The sequence below is a fragment of the Astyanax mexicanus genome, chromosome 4 (genome assembly GCF_023375975.1).
Source record: "Astyanax mexicanus isolate ESR-SI-001 chromosome 4, AstMex3_surface, whole genome shotgun sequence".
NCBI lineage: Eukaryota > Metazoa > Chordata > Actinopteri > Characiformes > Acestrorhamphidae > Astyanax > Astyanax mexicanus.
The window spans coordinates 33,171,300-33,194,201 of NC_064411.1; the positions used below are offsets into that span (position 1 = coordinate 33,171,300).

Sequence of the window (22,902 nt, forward strand, 5' to 3'; positions counted from 1 at the left end):
CATTACTTCACATTACCAGGCTGAAGTGACTCAAATCTGATTTTTTTGCTCAGTGAGGCTAAAATCTGATTTTTTTATGGCTATGTGAATTTTCATATGTGGTCCTAAATCCAATACTTGCATGTCGCTGCAACAAATTGCGCCCTGCCATAGGAAGTGTGTGTGCTAAACTAGTTTTAGTGCAGTAAGCAAATTGCACTAGTGAGAAAATCATTGCCAATCAATTAGTTGAAACAAACAGAAGACCAAGGAATTACTTAAATTAATTAAATAAAAAAAAATCATAAACAATTTAATAAACAGTTCAGACAGCAAATTACACACAGTACTCCTCTAAAAGAGTGTTTGTTTGTTCTGCTCTTTTCTCTTGCCTTCTGTTTTTGTTTGTTGTTAGTTAGCACTAGCGCTAGCTAAGTGTTACCTCAGACATTTAGCTAGGTTAGCTAACAATTTCTCAGTGTTAGAAATGTGCAGTTAGCTACATATGTTTTTTTTTAACAAATTCACTACACTTTATAAATATATACTATAAAAGTACAGCTTACCCAATCTGATCTTTTTCTTAACGCTTTCTGGGTGAACTTTTCCCTTTCCCCCCTCAGTTTGTGCTTTCAGCTAAATTAGCGGCTAAATTATTCCTGCACTGTAACTGTAACTATTTAATTCATTTATAAGTTTGTAATTAGAAATAATTACTAAATTACATATGATTACTTTAACACTACTGTTATATTTAGGGGAAAGTAGAGTGTTTTGTGTCAGTGGGGAAACTGTGCCACCCTGTGTCTGGAGAAGAAAATTGTTATGTGACCACACACACACAAGAGTCAGCCATTTTACTCATCCTGCAAAAAAGAGAGCCTGGCTGCATGAGAGGTACGTTTTTAGCCTTTCAAAGTAACATTTCTATGATCAAGTTTTTTGGTTGTTGTGTCTAAACAGTTCTAGAAAAGTTTGAAAACATGTTACAAGTTTTAATGCTTTGGTAGCTACACAGCTACCACAGCTAGCACAATGTTAGCTTAAGACTGCTTAATGGTGCAGAGAAGCTACGAGAAGGCAAGCATATATTTTACATGACTCTTTACAAACGATTTGAAAAGAACACATTTTACAGTCAATATTCCTTGTGTGCTTCTTACTTTAATATGTACAGTATTTTAAACACAGGCAGCACTTTAAAGTCATTATATTTAAAGTTATTTTATTTATTGTGCAGTGTTATTTTGATACATAATAAATACACATTTTTCAAAAATGATGTTCTTTATTGCATTAAATCTAAAACAAAAACAAAGGCAAATGTATAGCAGTGAAACTGTGATGCTATGCTATACAAGGTTGTAGCAAAAAAGGGGGGTAAAAGAAGTTTATAGGCAGAGTTTAACACAAAATGTATTCTATTTAAAAAAATCAAGAATTAACTGTTGATGGGGACAAAAGTTGTGAGTCTCTGATAAATCACAGTATTTATATACATATTATTTGTAGCTTAATAGGTATTATATATTGTATGTAAACTCCACCAGAAACATGATGGGAAATAATCTCAGAAAGATGCAGTCTTGCAGTAAATGATCCCCAGTCTTTGTAAAATCTTAGCCTGTGAGTAAAAAGTCTGTGATTAGTCTTTAAATGTTAGAGGGTGTCAGACTTTAGTCTGTTAAAAGTCTTTTTAGAGTCTTTTCTAAGTCGTGTAGTTTATGAACAGCATTCATTTCCATAACCATCACTTACAGCTGCACCAGTATAACAGAACGGGTGTATTTACACAGGATGGCCAGAAGGTTGCAGTGTTTGATTTGCCAAATCCAGTGCAAAGTCCTGCCTCCCGGTCCTGAGGCCTCAATTTATAAAACTCTGCTTAGCTTCTGGAGAGAAAGTGTGCGAGGAGAGAAAGAATGTGTTGTGGAACATGTTGTTGCCGTATTTTGTTGGTTCTCTTTGTTGCCGCAATAATAATAATAATAATAATAATAATAATAATAATAATAATAATAATAATAATAATAATAATAATAATAATATTTTTTTAATTGTGAGACAGACCAGATAATACATATAAAAAAGAAATAAACCACAAGTGAAATCCACAAGTTATAGTTAGCAGAATAAGATGTGGCAGGCATTGCAACTTTATACATGCTGACAAAAATATATTTGAAAAAGGATATATATATATATATTTTATTATATTTTAACTTCTTTTTTATCTTGGTGTATGTATGCGGTATGAACTAATATAACTGGGGAAGGTTTAGGTTTTTATATGCAATTCCGTGCTTTATAAACCCTTATAAATGACAGTTCTTGCGTGAGACATTGCACACGCACATTTCCCCTGGGGCCTCATTTATAAAGGGTGCGTAGGCATAAAAACAGATCTGAAATGTGCGTGCGCAACATCTCACGCAAGAACTGTATAAAGAAATACTTGGCGTGAAAACGAGCGCATATTTAGGTGAGGTTTGAGACGTCCGTATCTCTTCAGAAGATTGCGGAGAGAGCGGGAATCAGTGACATCATGTGGTAAAGCACGGAATTGCAAGTAAAAGCGAAAACCTGATACCATGAATCAAGATTAAAAACGTAAGATTAAAGAAGCTAAAATCTAACAAAATATAAATATACTTGTTTAAATATACTTTTTGTCAGCATGTATAAAGTTGCAATTTATTATTATTATTATTATTATTATTATTATTATTATTATTATTATTATTATTATGATTGCGGCAACAAAGACCCAGACCAACAAATACGGCAACAGCGTGTTTCAGAGATCATGAAGATATTTTGTGAATGATGATGACTGGTTATTGAGTCAATTTAGGTTTCCAGTAGTCATTCTCCTTGAACTGTGTTGGGCACAGATTTTTAAAGACCAATGTTACTGAATCAGGTAATTAATGAACATGTACAGATGTTCACAACCTTTGAAAAAGCTTTTTAAATTTGAACACGTTTTAAACCTCTGTAACAGTTCAGCTTGTGAAGCTTCATTATTAACTGCTTCAGACACATATTGGCTAAAACCACCAAAAACACATTCTCCTCGACCTCTGAAACAAGGACTTCTACTTCAGTCTGTCCTCCGTTTTCCCACTCAGAATGAATGGGGAATCCCGCATTTAAATATTCTTGGATATATATATACAGATTTATATATGGGGGTTGTACAAGTCCTTGGGCCTCTTTTATAAAACTCTGCGTAGCTTCTGGAGTGAAAAAAAAAAAAAAAAAAAAAAAAAAAAAACAGGAAATGGCGTATGCCCCCCAAACAAATTCAAATTTAAAGAAGCGTGCGTACACACACCTGAACGCTGTTTCCTCTTTATAAATCACAACCTGCTTATATTTGTGCACAGGTGACCCAGCCTCATATTTCGTCTCCATACCGCCCACATTTACCCATAAAATGTCCATGCAAATCACTCACTGAATATTTAAATATAGGATTCCCCCATTCATCTTGAGCGGGATAACGGAGGGCAAAGAAGCGAACTTTTGGAGACTGTGAATTAGAAGTCCTTGTTTCAGAGGTCGAGGAGAAAGAATGTGTTGTTTGGTCATTTTAGCCCACATGTGGCTGCAGCAGTTAATAATGATAACTCCACAAGCCGAACTGCTGCAGAGGTTAAATAAAGTCTTCAGATTTAAAAAGCTTTTCCAAGAGTTAATTTATTGCCTGATTCCCTAACGCTGGTCTCTCCAAATCTGTGCCCGACTGAGAACGGCTACTGGAAATCTAAATCGAGTCATTAACCAGTCATCATCATTCACCAAAAAATCTGCATGATCTCTGAAACACGCTGTTGCCGTACTTGTTGGTTGTCTAGGTCTTTGTTGCTGCAATAATAATAATAATAATAATAATAATAATAATAATAATAATAATAATAATAATAATAATTTTTAAATTGTGAGACAAAACAAACCCAATAATACAAATAAAACTGAAATAACCTACAAGTGAAATACACAAGTTAGTGTACAAGTAATACTACATATAAAGCAGAATAAGATATAGCAAGCACTGCAACTTTATACATGCTAAAAATATATATATATATATTTAAACAAGTATATTTATATTTTTTTATATTTCAACTTCCTTAATCTAACGTTTTTAATGTTGATTTATGCGGTATGAATTAATATTTACCTGCAATTCCGTGCTTTACCACATGATTACCACTGATTTACCACTAATTCCCGCTCTCTCCGCAATCTTCTGAAGAGATACGGACGTCTCAAACCTCACCTAAATATGCGCTCGTTTTCACGCCAAGTATTTCTTTATACAGTTCTTGCGTGAGATGTTGCGCACGCACATTTCAGATCTGTTTTTATGCCTACGCACCCTTTATAAATGAGGCCCCAGGGGAAATGTGCATGTGCAATGTCTCACGCAAGAACTGTCATTTATAAGGATTTATAAAGCACGGAATTGCAGATAAAAACCTAAACCTTCCCCAGTTATATTAGTTCATACCGCATACATACACCAAGATAAAAAAAGAAGTTAAAATATAGTATTTCTTTATAAATCACAGTTCTTGCGTGAGATGTTGCGCACGCACATTTCAGGCCTGTTTTTATGCGTACGCACCTTTTATAAATGAGGCCCTTGATGAAGAGCTTGATGTTGTATGAAGTGTAATAACATCTTATAAACGCCAGGAGCAGACACCAGTCAGTAAAGGCATTTAGAGAGGTAAGATTACTGAAAGATTTACAACAAAATCATATTTTATTTATTTATTAGAAATATGAGTGATCTGATCAAACATTCTGATCAATTTTCATCCTAACATTAAACTGAGAGACTTTTTATCTATTTGGCTGGAATTAGTGCTACTGATTGCTGATTGGCTGGCATGACTTTTACTAAGTGCTAAATACATGATGTTACTGTTTATTGCTGGATCAATCGCTGGATTACTGTTAGGGTCCTGACTGGTGGACCTTACTGCTCCTAGTGCTGATTGGTTGGCATTGCTGTTTCTAAATGCGGATTGATTGGCGTTGTTGCTACTGAGTGCTGACTGGTTGGCATGGCTGCTACTGAATGATGATTGGTTGGATGCTACTGAATGCTGTTTGGTTGCAATTACTGCTACTAAATGCTGATTGGTTGGCATTACTGTTACTGAGTGCTGACTGGTTGCGTGACTGCTACTGAATGCTGATTGGTTGGCATTACTGCTACTGGGTGCTGATTGACTGAATTGACTGCTACTGAATGTTGATTGGTTGGAATGACTGCTACCGAATGCTGATTGGCTGGCTTAACTGCTACTGAATTCTGAGCGCTGACTGGATCACATTAATGCTAGTGACCCCTGATTGGCTGTGATTGATACTAATGAGCGCTAATTGGATGGAATGAGTGTCAGTAAGTGCTGATTAGCACTGTTACTGTTAAGTGATTGGTGTCTGGTTGACATTACTTCTACTGAGGGCTGATTGGCTGACACAGTATTGAGAAGCTAACTGGCTGGTGTTACATTTGCAAGTGACTTCTGATTGGTTCACATTACTGCTACTAAGTGCTATTGGGCTGGCATGACTGTAAGTGGGTGCTCATTTATTGTATTACTGATAAGTTTGATCTGGTTGGTTGGCATTACTGCTATTGAGCCCTGTTTGGCTGGAATTACTGTTGCTGAGTGCTGATTGGTTGTCATAACTGCTATTGATAACTGCTCACTGATTAGTTGTATTACTGTTAAGTGCAAGCTGAGTGATTTGCATTAACGCTACTGCGCCCCGGTTGGTTGGCAAGCTGTCATGTCATACTTGTGCTAAAGAGTGATGTATGTAAATAATCTCTGTTCTGATTGGTTGCCCTGTACTGCACCTCATAAAAAAAGCAGTATAACTTCAACATGAACTGTTAAGATTAAACTGCTGTGGGCTAAAACGGTGGATATATGACATATCGTGAATGCAATGATTTATTGACATCACGAACATCACTTGTGGACTGGACAGTGTTTGTGTAAACATAGTGTTCAAACAAAAAAAAAAAGGACTTGTGATAGAAACCCTATAAAAGGCCTTCATTGCACGCAGATGCCTTTCCGAGTCCTCTTTTGTTTTGCTTGGTTTTGCTTTGCTTTTCTTTGCGCCTGTCTGTCACTGCTCATCCCAGCACAGCAGGAAAGGAAAAAGGCCACTGTCCCAAACCATCCTGCAGCCTAGCACTGACAGCCCCGGACCACACTGTTGGGACACTGGAGTGTCAGGACACCAACTTGAGCAGGCGATGGTTTTGGGCAGGGTGTCAGGACACCAACGGCAGCGTGTGATCTTTTCGTGAAGCTCTGTGTGTCTGCTTTGCAGCTGGGAGGTGATTTAATGTGAGTTAATGATGACAGGGTGACGGGAGGGTGACGGGAGGACGGCGGGAGGGGTGGCGCTTTGGTGCCTTCACACACAACCTGCTGAATGTGTAGCAAAGCAGCACGGTCTAAAAGCATCTACCAGACACGCATTACATGTCTGCAGCCACAGTTCAGCCTTTTAACAGCCTGGTTTTAGTGTGTGTGTGTGTGTGTGTGTGTGTGTGTGGTTGTGGTTGTAGGGGGTTGTTTTCTCCCACTCGCCTCGAGGGAAGACCATCAGACCAATTGGTCAGATCACATTTAGCCTCGCTGATGTGCCGCAACCTTTTTATTTCCCTCAGATTCGTGCTCTCCGGCTGTTCCGGCTCTGACTCTTCTCCACACATTGACCCTGATTTCAAATTCAAACCCAGGAGTTAAAGGGACACTCCAGCCAGATTAAACCTCATCCTGAGGATGAATCCTGAAGGTGAGAGGACCTTTAAGGATCTGCAACTAGTAAAGAATCAAACCAGAACAGCCACTTCCATATTATGTCAGGTTCACAATATTTAAAGCTCCACTAGGTAGGATTGAGATTTGGGGCTCGTGGGCTCCTCCTACAGTTGTAGAGTGTAATAAATGTTTCAGGTGGATTAGTTTCTCTTTCTCGTTTTCTGGCTTTCACAGGCATATTTGGTCTCTTTCCAGCTTCTGCCAGAGTGTCTGTATGTTAATTTGTAAAGAATGAACCAGTAGTCCTTGTAGAACTGTTAGAACTAAAGGTCGGAAAGCAGGTCGCAGTTCTCGCGAGCGTTGGTCGCAGCCACCTCGGAAAACTTACAGAGTCTGGTTTGAGCTCAGAGGAGCTCCGGCACAGACACGAGAGCACCGCTATTCCTCCTATTACACCTCAATGCAGCGCTGCAGTGAGTTTCAAGCTTTAATGATACTTCTTTAAAAAGTTCAATAATCAAGGAAACCCTACCTAGTGCTGCTTTAACTTTCATAGTCGTTATATATTTGTACTTACATACTTGTTTACATTTCTTACAAACACAGTGTTACAAAACGTTTTTCAAGATTCATTTTAAATGAAGACATTACAAAAAAATTCACTGTACGGTGGCATGCAACAGTATTCATACCCCATACCTGTTGGAAGCTGCAAAAAACTTGGGAAGACTCACCTTCCAGCAAGACAATGACCCTAAACATACAGCCAGAGCTACAGTGGAATGGTTTATATTAAAAAATATTCATGTGTTAAAATGACCCAGTCAAAGTTCTAAAGACCTAAATCCCATTGAGCTTCTGTAGCAAGACATAAAAATTGCTGTTCACAGACGCTTTCCATCCAACCTGGCTGAGCTCAAGCTTTTTTGTTAAGAATAATGGGCAAAAATCTCAGTCTCTAGATGTGCAAAGCTGTGAGAGACGGACCCCAAAGGACTTACAGTTGTTCTTGCAGAGAAATGTGGGTCTTCTAAGTACTGATGGGTTTGAATACTTTTGCATCACACTTTTCAGATCTTCAGTATTTTATTTAAAGAAAATGTTGAAAATCATTTATCATTTTCATTCCACACTGATGTGCTGCATAAAATCTCAATAAAATACATTACAATTCATGGTTGTAAGGTGACAACATGTGAAAAAGTTTAAGGGGTATGAATACTTTTGATATCAGTAACAAAATAATCATCATATTATTGCATGTTCAGCAATTAACATTAAATTAAAATAATATTTCTTATATTGTCTCTATACTTAGCAGAGATAAAGCCTAAAGGGTCAAAAAGGCCAAAAAGTACTATACTTTCTATAGTATGATTATATAATATGATCAGGATGTGTGATCAGATACAATTTGAACATAAGCATGGGCAGTTCTTTTCAGGACAGCTTTAGCTGGTATGTTCTTATTGAATGAAAAACTATGTGGGTTTTAGCCTCTCGACCTTCACGCTTCCCCAGTACTATTTCCACCCACCGGGTTGCCCGGTATAGAACACAAGAGCAGGCAAACTGATTCGGCAGAACAGCCTAAAACTCTTGAAATATGTCCCAAAAAGAAACAGAAACAAAGTAAAATCAAAGTAAATACGGCAGTGAGTTCCACAGATGGAGACAGTTCAGAGCCCAGAAAAAAACAAGAAGACCAATACTGAGCTGGGAAATTTTCTCCTCAGCAAGTAAGCACTTATCTTCAGCTAAGGTTGACTAACCATAGCCACGTAATTTATTACAACCACTAGACTTGTGTAGTAAAGATTAATAATTTCCACAATACACTCTGGCATTTATAGAGACCGACAGAGCAAGCGAGCTCTTGTGCTCACAGCTTTAATTCTGCATTCGAGTTCTCATTGGAAGGCTATAAATACCCAATGGTTATTAGTAAAAGCTGAATATTGAATTTAGTGCTTGATTTTGTATTTTGTAAACCTGTTTTAATCTAGTAAAACGAGTTTTATTTGAAATATAATATACAGCTCTGGAAAAAAATACAAGACCACTTTTCCTTGATTTTACCAAATTGAAAACCTCTGGAATATAATCAAGAGAAAGATGGATGATCACAAGCCATCAAACCAAACTGAAGTGCTTGAATTTTTGCACCAGTAGTGGCATAAAGTTATCCAAAAGCAGTGTGTAAGACTGGTGGAGGAGAACATGCCAAGATGCATAAAACCTTTGATTAAAAACCAGGGTTATTCCACCAAATATTGATTTCTGAAATCTTAAAACTTTATGAATATGAACTTGTTTTCTTTGTATTATTTGTGGTTTAAAAACTCTGCTTGTTTTTTATTTCAGCCATTTTTCATTTTCTGCAAATAAAAGATCTAAATGACAATATTTTTTATTTGGACTTTGGGAGAAATGTTTAGTAGTTTATAGAATAAAACACCAATGTTCAAACATATACCTATAAATAGCAAAATCAGATAAACTGATTCAGAAACTGAAGTGGATCATTAAAAGCCAGCGTGTGCACAGAGCATTGTGTTAACCAGTAATGACACAGAAAAGAAAAGAATAAAAGACAACACAGGAGACAGCAGTGTGTAACACTCTCTCTTTAAAAGGACGAATGTGGGTCACACCCATCAGAACATTCAACACATCAGCTGAACAAGATGTGTTTTAGATGCTGTCTTTCATTATTTGCTTTATTTATATATATATATATATATATATATTTGTACACAATCCATAATGTCCAAGCAGAAAAAGCTTGAGGAGCCCTGCGACCTGAGGTGGCGTCCACAAGATATACCAGATTACACTCAAAATTATACGCTCAGTTTCCCAGACAGGGATTAAGCCTAAGATTTGGACTACACACCATTTTAAACTGAGATTTTTCATTGAAAGGAAAATTATTCTTATCCTAGGCTTAATCTCCGGCTGTGAATCTGCTTCTTAGATTCCACTCAATGTACATATAGTCACACTGCTTACCAGAAATGTTTTTAAATACAATTCAGATCATCAATCACTTTCTGTAGCCATGCAAATCATCCCTGGCTGCTGTAGGCACTGTCCGAACAACCCATGGACAAGCGTTGGGAATTAAGACTCTACTTGATTTTTAGTCATTTTCAAACTTCAGTGGATTCAAAGAGGAACTTAAGACCCTATTCAAAGGTTTAGCATACAATAATAATTTGCACCATGTACAGTACCAGTCAAATATTTGCACAAAAGTTTTTTCCTGCATTTTAATTGAATACTGAAGTCATCCAAACAGTAAAGGAACACATAAGAAATCATGTAGTGACTTAAAGGTGTTTAAAGCTGATAAGTTTCTGTAAGTTTCTCTCTGGTGAGAATGGGTAATTGCACCGAGCATGTGGAAGAATCATTTTAAACTGGGCGGGTGTGATGCGGTCTCCTTTTAGAGTGGATGAATCCGATTCCAGGTTATGTTCAGTCAGAGAGAGAGAGAGAGAGAGAGAAAGTGCTAAATCAGAAACTTCACTCCTTCTTTTCTTCGGTTTTACTATGAGTAAATGAGCTGCTGAGCTCTGAGTTTCCCCTTCTGAAGTCTCCATTGCTCCACCAGCCGCTCGCATTCAGTAAAACGGAGCCGGATCCTCTTTTAGAGGCTGTACGTGTGACGTAAGTATGTAAAGACGCCTGACCCCAGTTTTTAGAATGAATATATTAGGATTAGCAGGATTTACTCAGTGAAGCATTTAGGTAGACTCTTATCTGGGGTGCTGGTAACTTGTTCTTGCTCTTTCTTCTTGGGGCAGTCCTGTTGAGAGCCAGTTTCATCATAACATTTTTGATTGTTTTTGCGACTGCACTTAAGGACAGTTTCAATGTTCATTTTTTGTTTGGATTGACTGACCTTTATTTCTTAAAATCATTCTTTTTTACTTATTTGAGTATAATGTGACCATAATATGGATTAGAACATTACTCAAACAGGGTTAGTCACTAATTTCGCCTCTTCACAACTTAAATGATGATCTTAAACACATCCTCAGCTCAAATTTGAAAAAAAAAAAAAATAAAAAAAATGGGAAAAGTAGTTTGAGAGGGGCACTGAGTGATGTATGGGTTTACGGGTGCGGCAGGAGGGAGAGCTAATTGAGCTGAGCAGTGTGCCTCTGATAAGGGTAAAACTCAGATGTTTGGACATCACCAGGGGGGTGGTATTATTGATAGACTGAATTTCATATTGTAAGTATCCGTGTACTTTGGTATAACGTTCACGCCTATAGCACAGTTGAAACTGAGGGGGTGCAATAAAAGTGTTTTTTAAAGTTATAAAATAAAGTATTGATAAAGGTTTTAAGCAGGACTGGTATGTTTTATTTTTTCCAAGGAACACATTTGAGCTATTAATAAAAAAAAAATCTGTCAAAGCTGTCATCTAAGCAAGAGGTGCTATTTTAAAGAATCTAAAATATAAAACATATTCTTGTTTGTATTTTTTTTTTGTTTAAATTAAGTCATTCCATATGGTTTTCTTTATAGTTTGGATGACTTTAGTATTAATTAATCTACAATGCAGAACATTTTCAAATAATGAGAAAATCCTGAATTTAAGGTTTACAAACTTTTGACTGGTACTGCATATTTAAATATGAGTAATACACTGAACACTAGTCAGCCATAACATTAAAACCACATAATTAAACCACTAATTTTGTGTAGGTCATCCTCATGCTGCTAAAACAGCTCTCACAATAACTCTAAAGTCTCTAGTAAAATCTGGTATTAAGACGTCAGCAGCACATCCATTTCAAGTTCTGTAAGTTGTGAGTTACGAGTTAGGGCATCAATGGCTGTGTTCACATGACAAGCCACATTGCTCAAATCTGATTTTTTTGCTCAGATCGGAATTGGCAAAACTTGACGGTTCATATTCACAAATGTAAGTGATCTGTATCTGTGTGTAATGTGAACAAATCTGTCCCTGAAACGCCTCACATGCTCACATTGATACCTGTATAAAAAATGTTCCTTCTTCACCAACAACCAAAACCCTAATATTAGAGAGACAACTCGTAGCTTTATAAAGAGAAATTAATGTGAAGGGCAGCTCATATGTGGAGCATCTTTTGCTGGAGTTCATGCTCAGGCCGAGGAGGTGAAAAAAAGGTCAGGTGGTTTGCTTTTGCTGTTTTTGCAGCTATAGCAGCACAGCTCCACCGAGAGATGCGTTGTGAGTACAAGAGAGAAGCACATATCGCATGTGTAAAAGCAAAAAGAAGCATGAATTCTGATTTGACCGTTCGCATTTATGTCGCATGTCAATGGATCGGATATGTATCCGATTAAGGACCATATATGAAAGTAACTCCAATCTGATTTGACAAAATCTGATTTGTCACGACCACACAGCCATGAAAAAATCTAATCTGAGACAAATTGAGCAAAAAAAAAATGATTTGAGTCATTCCAGCTTGATAATTTTTGACACATACATTTTTAAAAATGTATACGCTTTAATGAAATGTTTTGTAACACAAATAGTTCCAATAAGATTGCTAAAACAGACTGTTAAACTATGAATTTTGAGTTTTGCATTAATATTTAGAAATTTATCTGGGCTCTTCTGGGTTAATATCTGCTTGGATCTGTTCAGGACATCACTTATATCACTTATAAATTCCAGAAAATACTGTTCACTTGTTGCCTAACACACCCCACACTTTGGGTGCCACTAGAAGGTCAATGTTGTTCGCAACACCTATGAGTGGCTTTAATGTTATGGCTGACAGTTGTGTGTGCGTGTGTATATTATATATATATATATATATATATATATATATATATATATATATATATATATATATATATATATATATATATATATATATATATATATGTGTGTGTGTGTACTGTATTCCTGTATTCAGAGATATTGTAATATCAAATTGTCATATCTGGCATGGTATTTTCATATCACCAACTAGACCAACTTAACTTAATATTAAGAATTCTGGATATTAATAGTTTTAGAACCTAATTCTCAAAGTTCAGTGCTTTCAATACAATACAATACAAATTGACTCTAAAAAGAAAAAAAAAAAAAAAAGGAAAAATGTACCTTTTATTGTTTGGTAGCTAGGCAACCCTGTGAGTGTAGTATTGTCCCTTTTTTAAGCACAGAACAATATGGTTACAATGCTGACAAGCACGTGTGTGTGTGTGTGTGTGTGTGTGTGTGTGTGTGTTTGTATGCCTAGTATTCAGCTTACTAGGGAGGTGGGAGTGTCAACACACACTTACTCCCACTCCAAACACATACACTCACTCACTTACTCACTCGCACACAACTGCATACTGTGTTGAGGTTCCCTCATGTATAAGCAAAGGCCAGAGCGTGAATCTATTGGCACGTCATGCTCCGCAGTCTTCATTGTCCTGTAAAGTCTTTGGCATTCTCTTCGTCAAACCAAAACAAAAGAAATCGACACGCATCATCTCCTTTTAAACAGACAAAAGCTCATGATTCTCTACACAATCAAAAATCAAATATAAGCTGTAAAATATAAATAATTCTAGATTCAGAAGATTGTTTTATTCAGAGCAGCATCTGCAGTCCACTGCGCTGTGAAGGTCTGGGTGTAAGAAGGCCGAGGCTGTGAGGCTACCAATACACAGGTGAGCTTTCACCCGAAAGGGATGAGCACAGACGAAACGGCGCGCCCTAGAGGAGCTCTTCGTAGAACAGCAAGTAGGCCTGAGAGTTCATGACGCGGGACTCCGGCACCGTTTGGACGCTGGTGTCGCTCACATAGACCCACTGGCCTGGAGGGGCAGAAACAGCCTCTCTGGAACCTGAAACAAACATGTACACACACTCATTGAAAAAAAAAAAAATTACCATACAGTTGTTGTTGAAATTGAATATCTCTTTATATGTGAGAATGTAATTATATACAATGATGCTTGAAAGTTTGTGAACCTTTAGATGTTTTCATATTTCTGCATAAACATGACCTAAAACATTATCCGCTCACAAAAGTCTTTAAAGTAGATAAAAAGAACTCAGTTAAATAAATTAGACAAATCAGACCATTCCAAAAAAATTTAACTTGATTCTTCTTGAACCATTCTTTGGTTGACCGACTTGTATGCTCAGGGTAATTGTCTTGCTGCATGACCCTCTTTCTCTTAAAATTCAATTCATGGAAATTCATTGTTTAATCAATGATGGTGAGCCTTCCTCACCCAGATGCAGCAAAACAAGCCCAAGCCATGATACTACCACCATGTTTCACAGATGGGATAAGGTTCTTAAGCTTTTCTCCAAACATATCGCTGTTCATTGGGAACCAATACAAAGTTCTACTTTGGTCTCTTCCATCCACAAAACATTCTTCCAATTCTGACTAATTTCACCACAAATTTCAACTAACTACTAAATCCTAGAGGTTCTCATACTTTTGCCACTCAGAAATATTTAATACTGGATAATTGCTCTCAATAAATAAATGAGCAAGTATAATATTTTAGTTTCATTAGTTTAGCTGGGTAATCTTTTTCTACTTTTAGGACTTATGATGATGAAATAAATGTTTTAGGTTGTATTTCTGCAGAAATATCGAAAATTCTAAAGGGTTTACAAACATTCAAATACCACGGTATGTAAGTGATTACATTATAAAAGTAAAAGAATATGTTTATTGGGGAAATCTGTAAATGTGAAAGAAGTGAAAGTTAACTTTTGCTGCAGATGCTGTAGTTGGGCCTGTAGATCCTGCACACTTGCACTTGTTACCAAGGCATCCTATCTAGTCCCCAATAATGATCGATTAGAGATACATCTGGTATCAAGTGGGCAAGTCAAGGAAGTCCTGCAGTCTGGTGGAGACAATCTTGTAGGGGTGAGCATTATCCTGCTGAAAAATGCCAGTTGGAAGCCCTGCCATGAGAGGTTACACATGTGGATAACACTACAACAAGGATGGTGGTGTTTGTGGTGGCCGGCTGATGGATGGCCAAGATGACCATCCTGCTTTACTCAGTCCAACGATGTGCCCTTTTTAAAACCAGAGGAATGCAGAGGAATGAATTACAGTAAATGATTTCTCCCCAAGAGGTACACTACCCAAAAACAGCATCTGAGAGCATTTTTATTTTTATAGGGGAGAGAGAAGCACTTTTACACCATGTTGTGATAAGAGCCAGTGTCTAATCAGAGCACAAGTGTAATTATTGACATGTCTGCCTCTGTGCTTAAGATTTGCAGCAATCATAGGTGAATTGACAGACTGAGACTCTGACAGACAGAAAAAACCTTTAACTTCCATGGAAGCCAGTGCACAAAGGACTTATTTAAAGTAATTATGAAACACTTCTATTAGTTCATTCATCATGCAGTTCTAACAGAATAAAACAAAAGAACCACCTTGGCTCATCGATCAGATTTGGTGCAGAGGGATAGCTGTGTAAAATCCTCTAAAGCAGAGCTGCTTCAGCTGCCTTGACCTCAACGAGAGGTTGTGACCAGCGAGTGGGAGGTCAGAGGTGAAAGCACTGTGAAAGGTAGAGGCAGGCTTTGTGCTGTTAAGTGTGTCATCTTCGAATGTTTACTGGACTCTCTGCTCTTCTGATACGCAAAACAACACAGCCTTGGGTTCGGCACTTCGTTACCAGCACAATCAATTCTTTTTTCACAGAAGAATACACTCGCAACTCTGCAATAAACAAGCCCAGCTTAACCCCTACTGCACCGACAACACGCTCAAGGCTGCAGCGATAAAGCAACACCGCACTCCATGCACTCACTTCCCAGCCTCCACAACCACTCATGCTTTATTGTCATTATATTTATACACAAAATTCTTCTTTTCGCGCATCCCTCTCTTAGAAAGCCGGGGTCAGAGCGCAGGGTCAGCCACGTGGGTTAAGTCTTGCTCAAGGGCCCAGCTATGGAGGCTTAGCGGATCTGGGTGACGAACCCATAACGCGGAGATCAATAACCCAATGTTCTAACCACTGAGCCACCACTGGCCAGCTCAACTAGAGCTCCACAAAGAGGCAACAAAGCAAGGCCACGCTTTGTGTTTATGTACAGCAGCTATGCAAAAGTCTTGGACCACCTGGGAAGAGTATATTTAAAGCAGTTGACCTAAGCAGGACAGGTTTATTTCCATGTACAATTGTAACATTTGAATAAATACAAATAAACTATAATGAAATGTATTATTTTGTTGTGAGCTTGAGAGATAAAGTGGAACCGTTCCCAGTTCTCAGTGCTCTCCTGACGAAATGGCAGCATTCATTCTGGTGCTTCAGGTGAGCTGTTGGTAGCTCACTCAATAATTCCACAAAGGGTTCAAGTGCTAAAAATGTATTGACCAAAAAAAAAAAAAATGTTGGCATGGAATGATGAGATATTCAAGTGATTACAATATTAAAGCATTGAAAGCATCGCTTTATTAGAAAAACTCTACCTCTCCCCTGTGGATCCAAGATGTGAAATGGTTGTGCATGATCCCATATAATTCCATTTGGCATTCTGCAGCCCATTTGCCCAGAGATGTTGTAGCTGGGTTTCCTGTAGATCCTAAACACTCATAGGCTGCTGAAACTGGCATCAAATCTGGTAACATAAATGCTTAATTGCCAATAAACTTGGCAACTGGGCAGGCCAAGGATGAGTTGCAATCTGAGACCGTCCAAAAATTGCCACACACTTACTGTATGTGAGTGAGCATTATCCTGCTGAAAATGCCAGTTGGAAGCCCTACCATAAAAGCCACAGGAAATTACATTACATTACATTACATTTCATTTGGCAGACGCTTTTGTCCAAAGCGACTTACAATAATGAAGTACAAAAGTAATAGGAATTTAGATAACCCATTTTTAGATAGGGCTTAAAGGAGGTCAAAGGGAAATAAAGGGATAGAGAAGTGAAGGAGGGGAAGAAGGAAATGAGGTTAGAAGTAGTTAGTGTGTTAGAGGTGTTAAGAGAGTAAGTGCTCTTTGAAGAGCTCTGTCTTCAGGAGTCTCTTAAAGATAGCGAGAGATTCTCCTGATCCGGTAGTGGAAGGTAGTTTGTTCCACCATTGGGGAACTCTGTATGAGAACAGTCTGGATTGCTTTGTGTGAATGTTTGGCAAAGCGAGGCGACGTACATTGGAAAAGCGCAGCGGCCGGGAGGTAGCGTAAGCCTTCAGGAGTGAGTGCAGGTAGGAAGGAGCCTGTTCTGTCATCACCTTGTAGGCGATTGTAAGAGTTTTGAATTTGATGCGAGCATCAACTGGTAGCCAGTGGAGCTCAATGAGCAGCGGGGTGACGTGCCCGTTTTGGTTGGTTGCTGCATTCTGGATCATTTGGAGTGGTTTTACTACGCAGGCCAGGAGGCCAGTTAGCAGGGCATTGCAGTAGTCAAGGCGTGAGATTACGACTGCTTGTACCAGGAGCTGGGTGGCCTGTTGCGTCAGAAACTGTCTAATTTTCCTGATGTTATAAAGCGCGAAGCGGCAGGATCGAGCAACCGAGGCCACATAGTGCGTGAAGGAGAGCTGGTCATCAACCATAACAACCAGGTTCCTAGCAACCTTTGTTGGTGAGAGAGAGAGAGTCGATTCTTATAGAGAGGTTGTGTTGAAAAGATGGTTTTGCTGGTATGACCAGAAGTTCAGTCTTTGAGAGATTTAATTGAAGGTGATGCTCCTTCATCCAAGAGGATATGTCAGAGAGACACGACGATATCCGTGCAGAGATTGAGTTATCTTCAGGTGAGAATGACAGGTATAGCTGGGTGTCATCAGCAAAGCAATGGTAGGAAAAGTCATGTGAGTGGATAACCTGACCAAGAGAGGCAGTGTATATTGAGAAGAGAAGGGGACCCAGTACCGAACCCTGGGGAACCCCAGTGGATAGGGAGTGGGCTGAGGACAGCTCCTGCACATATGGCTGAGCTGTCAGTGTCCCTCAAATTATTATTAGTGGTGACTGACTCTCATATCCAATGGCTCTCCAGTCCTTCACACCAGCAGTTTGGGCAGTGTGTCACTGACCACAAGGCCTCAATTCTTAGGTCATCGTCAGTTCCGTCCACACAGTATGGTATGGTTAAAGTCACTACATTTCATGCTTTTTGTTTACAATACCACTGTAAACAAAGACGGCAATGGTGGCTGAATGGTTATCAGTCTGTCAAAACCATAGACTGTGTATAGCTGGACAGAGCATCATCTCTCAAAAGTGAAGCCACAGGTTGGGCGCCCCCTGCTGTTCGGTTGCAGAAAGCTGTATAATCCCACCCATCTCCATAGGTTTCAATGGCAAAACAGAAAACTTTCAATCATGTTTTTTTTCCAATATACTGTTATTCCACCTATTTTTCTATTTTCTATTCTACCTATTCTATCTATTTTTATATACCCACAGAATTTGTTTTTTTTTTAACATTATTCAGCTCTATTTAAAAAGGTGTGGTTATTGTAAAGGGGCTGGGTTACACCTAGCCGGGGTGGGAGCAATGACTGTATGGGTGTGACCTACTGTGTGAGCCATTGTCGAAGCAGCCCTCAGGGGCGGGGTTATTTAAATGAGTAGGTTGTCTCTCCACAGTCTTTCTCCCTCCTCTGGTCTTTACTGCGCAGACTCGGGTATCAGGATCACCAACATTTTCATTGAATGAATGGGAACGGCGACACGTCTTTTTTACAGTCTCTGGTCAAAACGAATATCATGCTTCTTCCAGTCTATGATGTGTCTTTAAATGTATTGTAGAAGCATGTCTAGCAGTGAAGGATCTCTCTTCAAGAGGTACCCTACCCCAAAGTAGCCTCTGCAGAGCCTTTTTTACAGGGCAGCAGGGATACAACATCCTGTGGCAAGACCCAGTGTCTAATCAAAATTCACCAGTAATCATTTACATATCTGCCTAAGATGTAACAGCATTTAGCATTTAGTTTAGCATGCTTAAATGGATCTTCATATGCACTAAATACAGGTTAAATACCACAGTTTGCTTAGAGTGGACAGCATCTCAACTGCATCCAAATAAGTTCTAATCGACTTCTGAAACTGTGCCCACTAACTGGACACCAACTGGCCATCAGAAAACCCTCCTTTATAGCCCTGCCTTGTGTAACTAGTGTACATATAGAGCAAGTAACCCAATCCGTAGAGGTTCAGCAGAGGTATCTGCTCTCTTTCTGCCTGAATATTAATGGGTGGTAGACTCACTCTCAACCACCATACACTATTACATCAGTGTACTTGCTGTGCTATTCAGTAGATATCTTATGGTGGCCCCATTCATTTGATTGACAAATGGGCTTTTTAGTAGGTATAAAGCAGGTGTTTGTGTTACAACTGCAACTTAAAGCATACCTGACTGGTTCCTGCGCTGTTCAGATTTACGCTGTGGTGTTCGGACCTTCACGTAGGCCGTGTAGTGACCACCCCGCATGGAGCCGCTGTGCTCAACGATACCATACAGACTGTAGAGGACCTTCTCTCCAGACCCCAGGCTCTGTTTCATACACACAGATACACAACCACACAATCATTTAAACAGAAGTCACGCTTTTATATAAGTTACAACAACATTAACAATGATGTGCTGATCAAAATTTCAGGTGTGTTTAAACAGATAAACCACCAAACTAAACTGGATTCCCAGAATTTGACACATGGTAGACAGAGACTATGCCAATATACCACTGCTATATTGTATTTATTATGAATGTGAAGCTGCTTTCTTGCCTTGCAAGATGCTGAGCAGAATGGTGCCAGGTCCAGGATCAGGGGGAAATCCACATGTCGATTCACCTTCCTCAAATTCATCCCAGCCTACAATTACACAGAGGGTGTGTTACCAGTTTTAATAAACCACAAAAAAATCCAGTAATGATTATTAATATAATGTACATACCTGGTGGAAGCGTTTGAGGTGCAGTGTGACCACTGGCGGCAGCACTGAGATCAACATCTGCTTTCGAGCACTTGTGTACACCTTCTCTGATTTCTTATCTGTAACATACATGAATTTGTGTAAAATAAAATGCTTAAAAATATACAACATAGTATGTGACAAAAAAGTGTACAGGCAGTGACCCTATGCTTCATGTAATTCTATAGGTGACGCATGCTATAGGCCTCTGTAGGGCATGGAGTTTCCTTCTCTAGGCTTTCGTATGACATTAAATTACCTCCTATAGGTCTCTGGAGGGAATCAAGTCATGTACCTTCTGTCTCTATAAGGCATCGTTATACTTCCTATCAGCCTCTATAGGGCCTTGAGTTATGTTAATGACCTACAAAAAAAAAAAAAACACACATATGTCTGCGTCCTAGGCATATAGGAGGTAGGTCTGTTCTCTACAAAGACCTATAGGAGGCATGTCTGTGCCCTAAAGAAGCCTATAGAATGCATGCCTGTGCCCTACAGAGGTGTATAGGAGGCTTCTCGGTGCTTACAGAGGCCTATAGTAGTCATGTATGTTCCCTACAGAGGCTAATAGGAGGCATGTATGTGCCCTACAGAGGCCTATAGGAGGCATGCCTGTGCCCTACAGAGGCCTCCAGGAGGCTTTCATGTGCCCTACAGAGGCCTATAGGAGGCATGTCTGTGCCCTACAGATGCCTATAGGAGGCTTCCCTGTGCCCTACTGAGGCCTATAGGAAGCTTCCTATAGTTATTCAGTCAGTGCCCTGTAGACATATAAAGGAGATAACTCTATGCTATACAAAGGTCTATAGGTGGTAACTACATGCCCTATGAAAGCCTACAGGAGCTAATTCTATAGCCTACAGAAGAATATGGGTGATGACTTTATGACCAATGGAAGCCTATACGAGGGTAAGTTAAAAGCCTTCACCAGGGAACTCCATGTTATACGGAAGCCTATAGAAGGTAACCCTGCATTATGCAAGCCTATAGGAAGTAACTCCATGATGTACAACGGTCTTTAGGAGGTAAATCTATGGCCTATAGAAGGCAGAATGTAACTCCCTGTCCAGTAAAAACCTATTGGAGTTAACTTCATGCCTTGGAAAGTTTTAAAGGCAGCAACTCAATGCCCTGCAAAGGCCTATAGGAAGTAACTTTTCCCTATGGAAGCATTTATGAGGTAAATCCATATCTAGCTGAAGTGGTAGTGGAAGCATATAGGAAGTAATTCCATGCCCTTTAGAATTTCTTAGGAGGTGCACTTCAGAAGCCTATAGCAGGTAGATATCTCAGCCCTACAGAAGTCTGTAAGAGGAACCTGATGAAATTCTATACGTAATAAATGAGGGCGTACCTGCTCCTCCACTCCTCCTGAGCTGTCGGTGTCGGCGCTCAGTGCAGTTTTCGCACAGCAGTTTGTTGTTTCCCATCAGCAGCTCGACGGAGGTGAACTGGTGCAGGCAGGACTGAACCGAGCACTCTTTAGACGCAGGTGTGTAGCTGTGGGAAAGAGCCTGGAACGCCCCCTGGTGGCTCGCTCGCTCCTTTTCTTTTTCAGTAGTTGTTTCCAACCCGTGACTGAGGGCCAGTGGGTCAAGGGGTGTGTGGACCAGCCCCAGTTTGGACACAGCACTGACCAGCTGCTCAACCGCGCCACCCTGCTGGCTTCGGATGGAGCTGTGGGTAGTGGAAGGGGTGGGGCTTTGTGTGGGGAAAGAGCTGGGGCTACGTGAAGACGTTTTTGCAGAGGGAGAAGCTTTATTTGATGTGCTGCTCTGAATAGGCACAGTGGACACTCTTGGTGACCATTCAGATTCGGATGCTTCACTGTCTGCATCATTACTGCTGTCCTGAGGAGAAGAATCTTTGTCACTCGCATCTGATTGGCTGCCTGTTGTGTCAGTCTGGAAACTGGCTATGCTCCGTCCTGTCAGACTAGTGTCATCTTCGTGTTTCTGAGGGGATTCTGCTCCTCGTTCATCACGACATGTAGAGGATCTGTATCCCTGCAGCTTCTGGCCACACAGTCACAAACACAAACACATTTTTAGATTACATTTGTGGTGGGGATGGAGTGTTGATAGCACATCCAAGAGCATCTCACACATTTTCAATCAGGGATAGATCTGGTAATGAGTCTGGCAATAGCATAGCATCTGTGTATTCAATGCAAGCTTTTGAGATTCTAGCAGTATGTGAACAAGCACTGTCCTGTTAAAATAGTGCATGGCATAGAGTGTGTGTTCGGTAAAAGTAGGGTCACTAGTTTCAGGACTTCCTTACATTAATGTCAAACTGTAAAACTGTCTTTAGTGAAGACTCGGATCGAGTATCGAAATTTGATACCAAAAAGGCACAGTCCAAAAAAAAAAAAAAAAAAAATATATATATATATATATATATAAAAGGTTCTTATATATTATGCATGAAACGCACCAACTGGATATATCTGGATATATTATAATACAGTAAAAGGGCTCTAGTCTGCCAGACCTAAACCACACTACACTATTAGTACTGTGCCTTCACAATAAATACAGAAAAAAAATACCAGCATTTAAAAAAATGAATCACGATTTTAATTATTTTTAGACCACTAATATATAAATACTGTTTAATTTCTAGTGCTAATCTGTTGCTGATTCTTTTATTTACATTTAAATTGCCATTAATAAATGCTGAAGAAATAAATGCAATGTTTAATATTTTTACTGGTGATTGTAGTGTTTTTGTTTGTTTTAGGTAAAAAAAATGCAAATAATCACAGGTCAGTCTTTTACAAACATATTTTTGAATAATGCAAAATATCATACATTATTGTTATATAATTAATAGAAATTATTGTGAAATATTATATGGCTAGGTATGGCTTGTAGTCATAAAATTAATTCAGGTTAGCAGATTTGCAGCATTGGTCAGAAAAGAGCATGCATTAAAATTGAAGAGCATCCACCAATATGCTTAGGGAAAAATAAGTATGGTTCCTAATAAAGTGCCACAAACATACTTATTGTTTCTTTGTTTCAACAAGATCCAAAAGGATGGAGCCTCTCCTTGTAACAGTATGAGAATTGAGCTACTCATGTCATATCATTTATAAGTATACTTCAAATTTACTACACAGTTACAGCATGCTTTATATATCAGCAGCAATAATTGGCACTATGCGCCACTATGTATTGT

General features: G+C 39.0%; 1 protein-coding gene across 2 annotated transcripts in view; it reads right to left on the bottom strand.

Moving 5' to 3' along the window:
• Positions 1-12,271: 12,271 nt before the first annotated feature.
• Positions 12,272-22,902, bottom strand: part of usp45 (ubiquitin specific peptidase 45) — a 76,407-nt gene continuing 65,776 nt past the window's right edge. For both annotated transcript variants that reach the window (XM_022679189.2, XM_049478433.1), the window contains exons 14-18: positions 21,074-21,734; positions 19,702-19,799; positions 19,533-19,619; positions 19,158-19,299; positions 12,272-13,637 (exon numbers count right to left, since the gene is read on the bottom strand). In XM_022679189.2, coding sequence (XP_022534910.2) covers positions 13,507-13,637; positions 19,158-19,299; positions 19,533-19,619; positions 19,702-19,799; positions 21,074-21,734 — 1,119 coding nt within the window. In that variant the 3' untranslated portion in view covers positions 12,272-13,506. The remainder of the gene's footprint in view (positions 13,638-19,157; positions 19,300-19,532; positions 19,620-19,701; positions 19,800-21,073; positions 21,735-22,902) is intronic.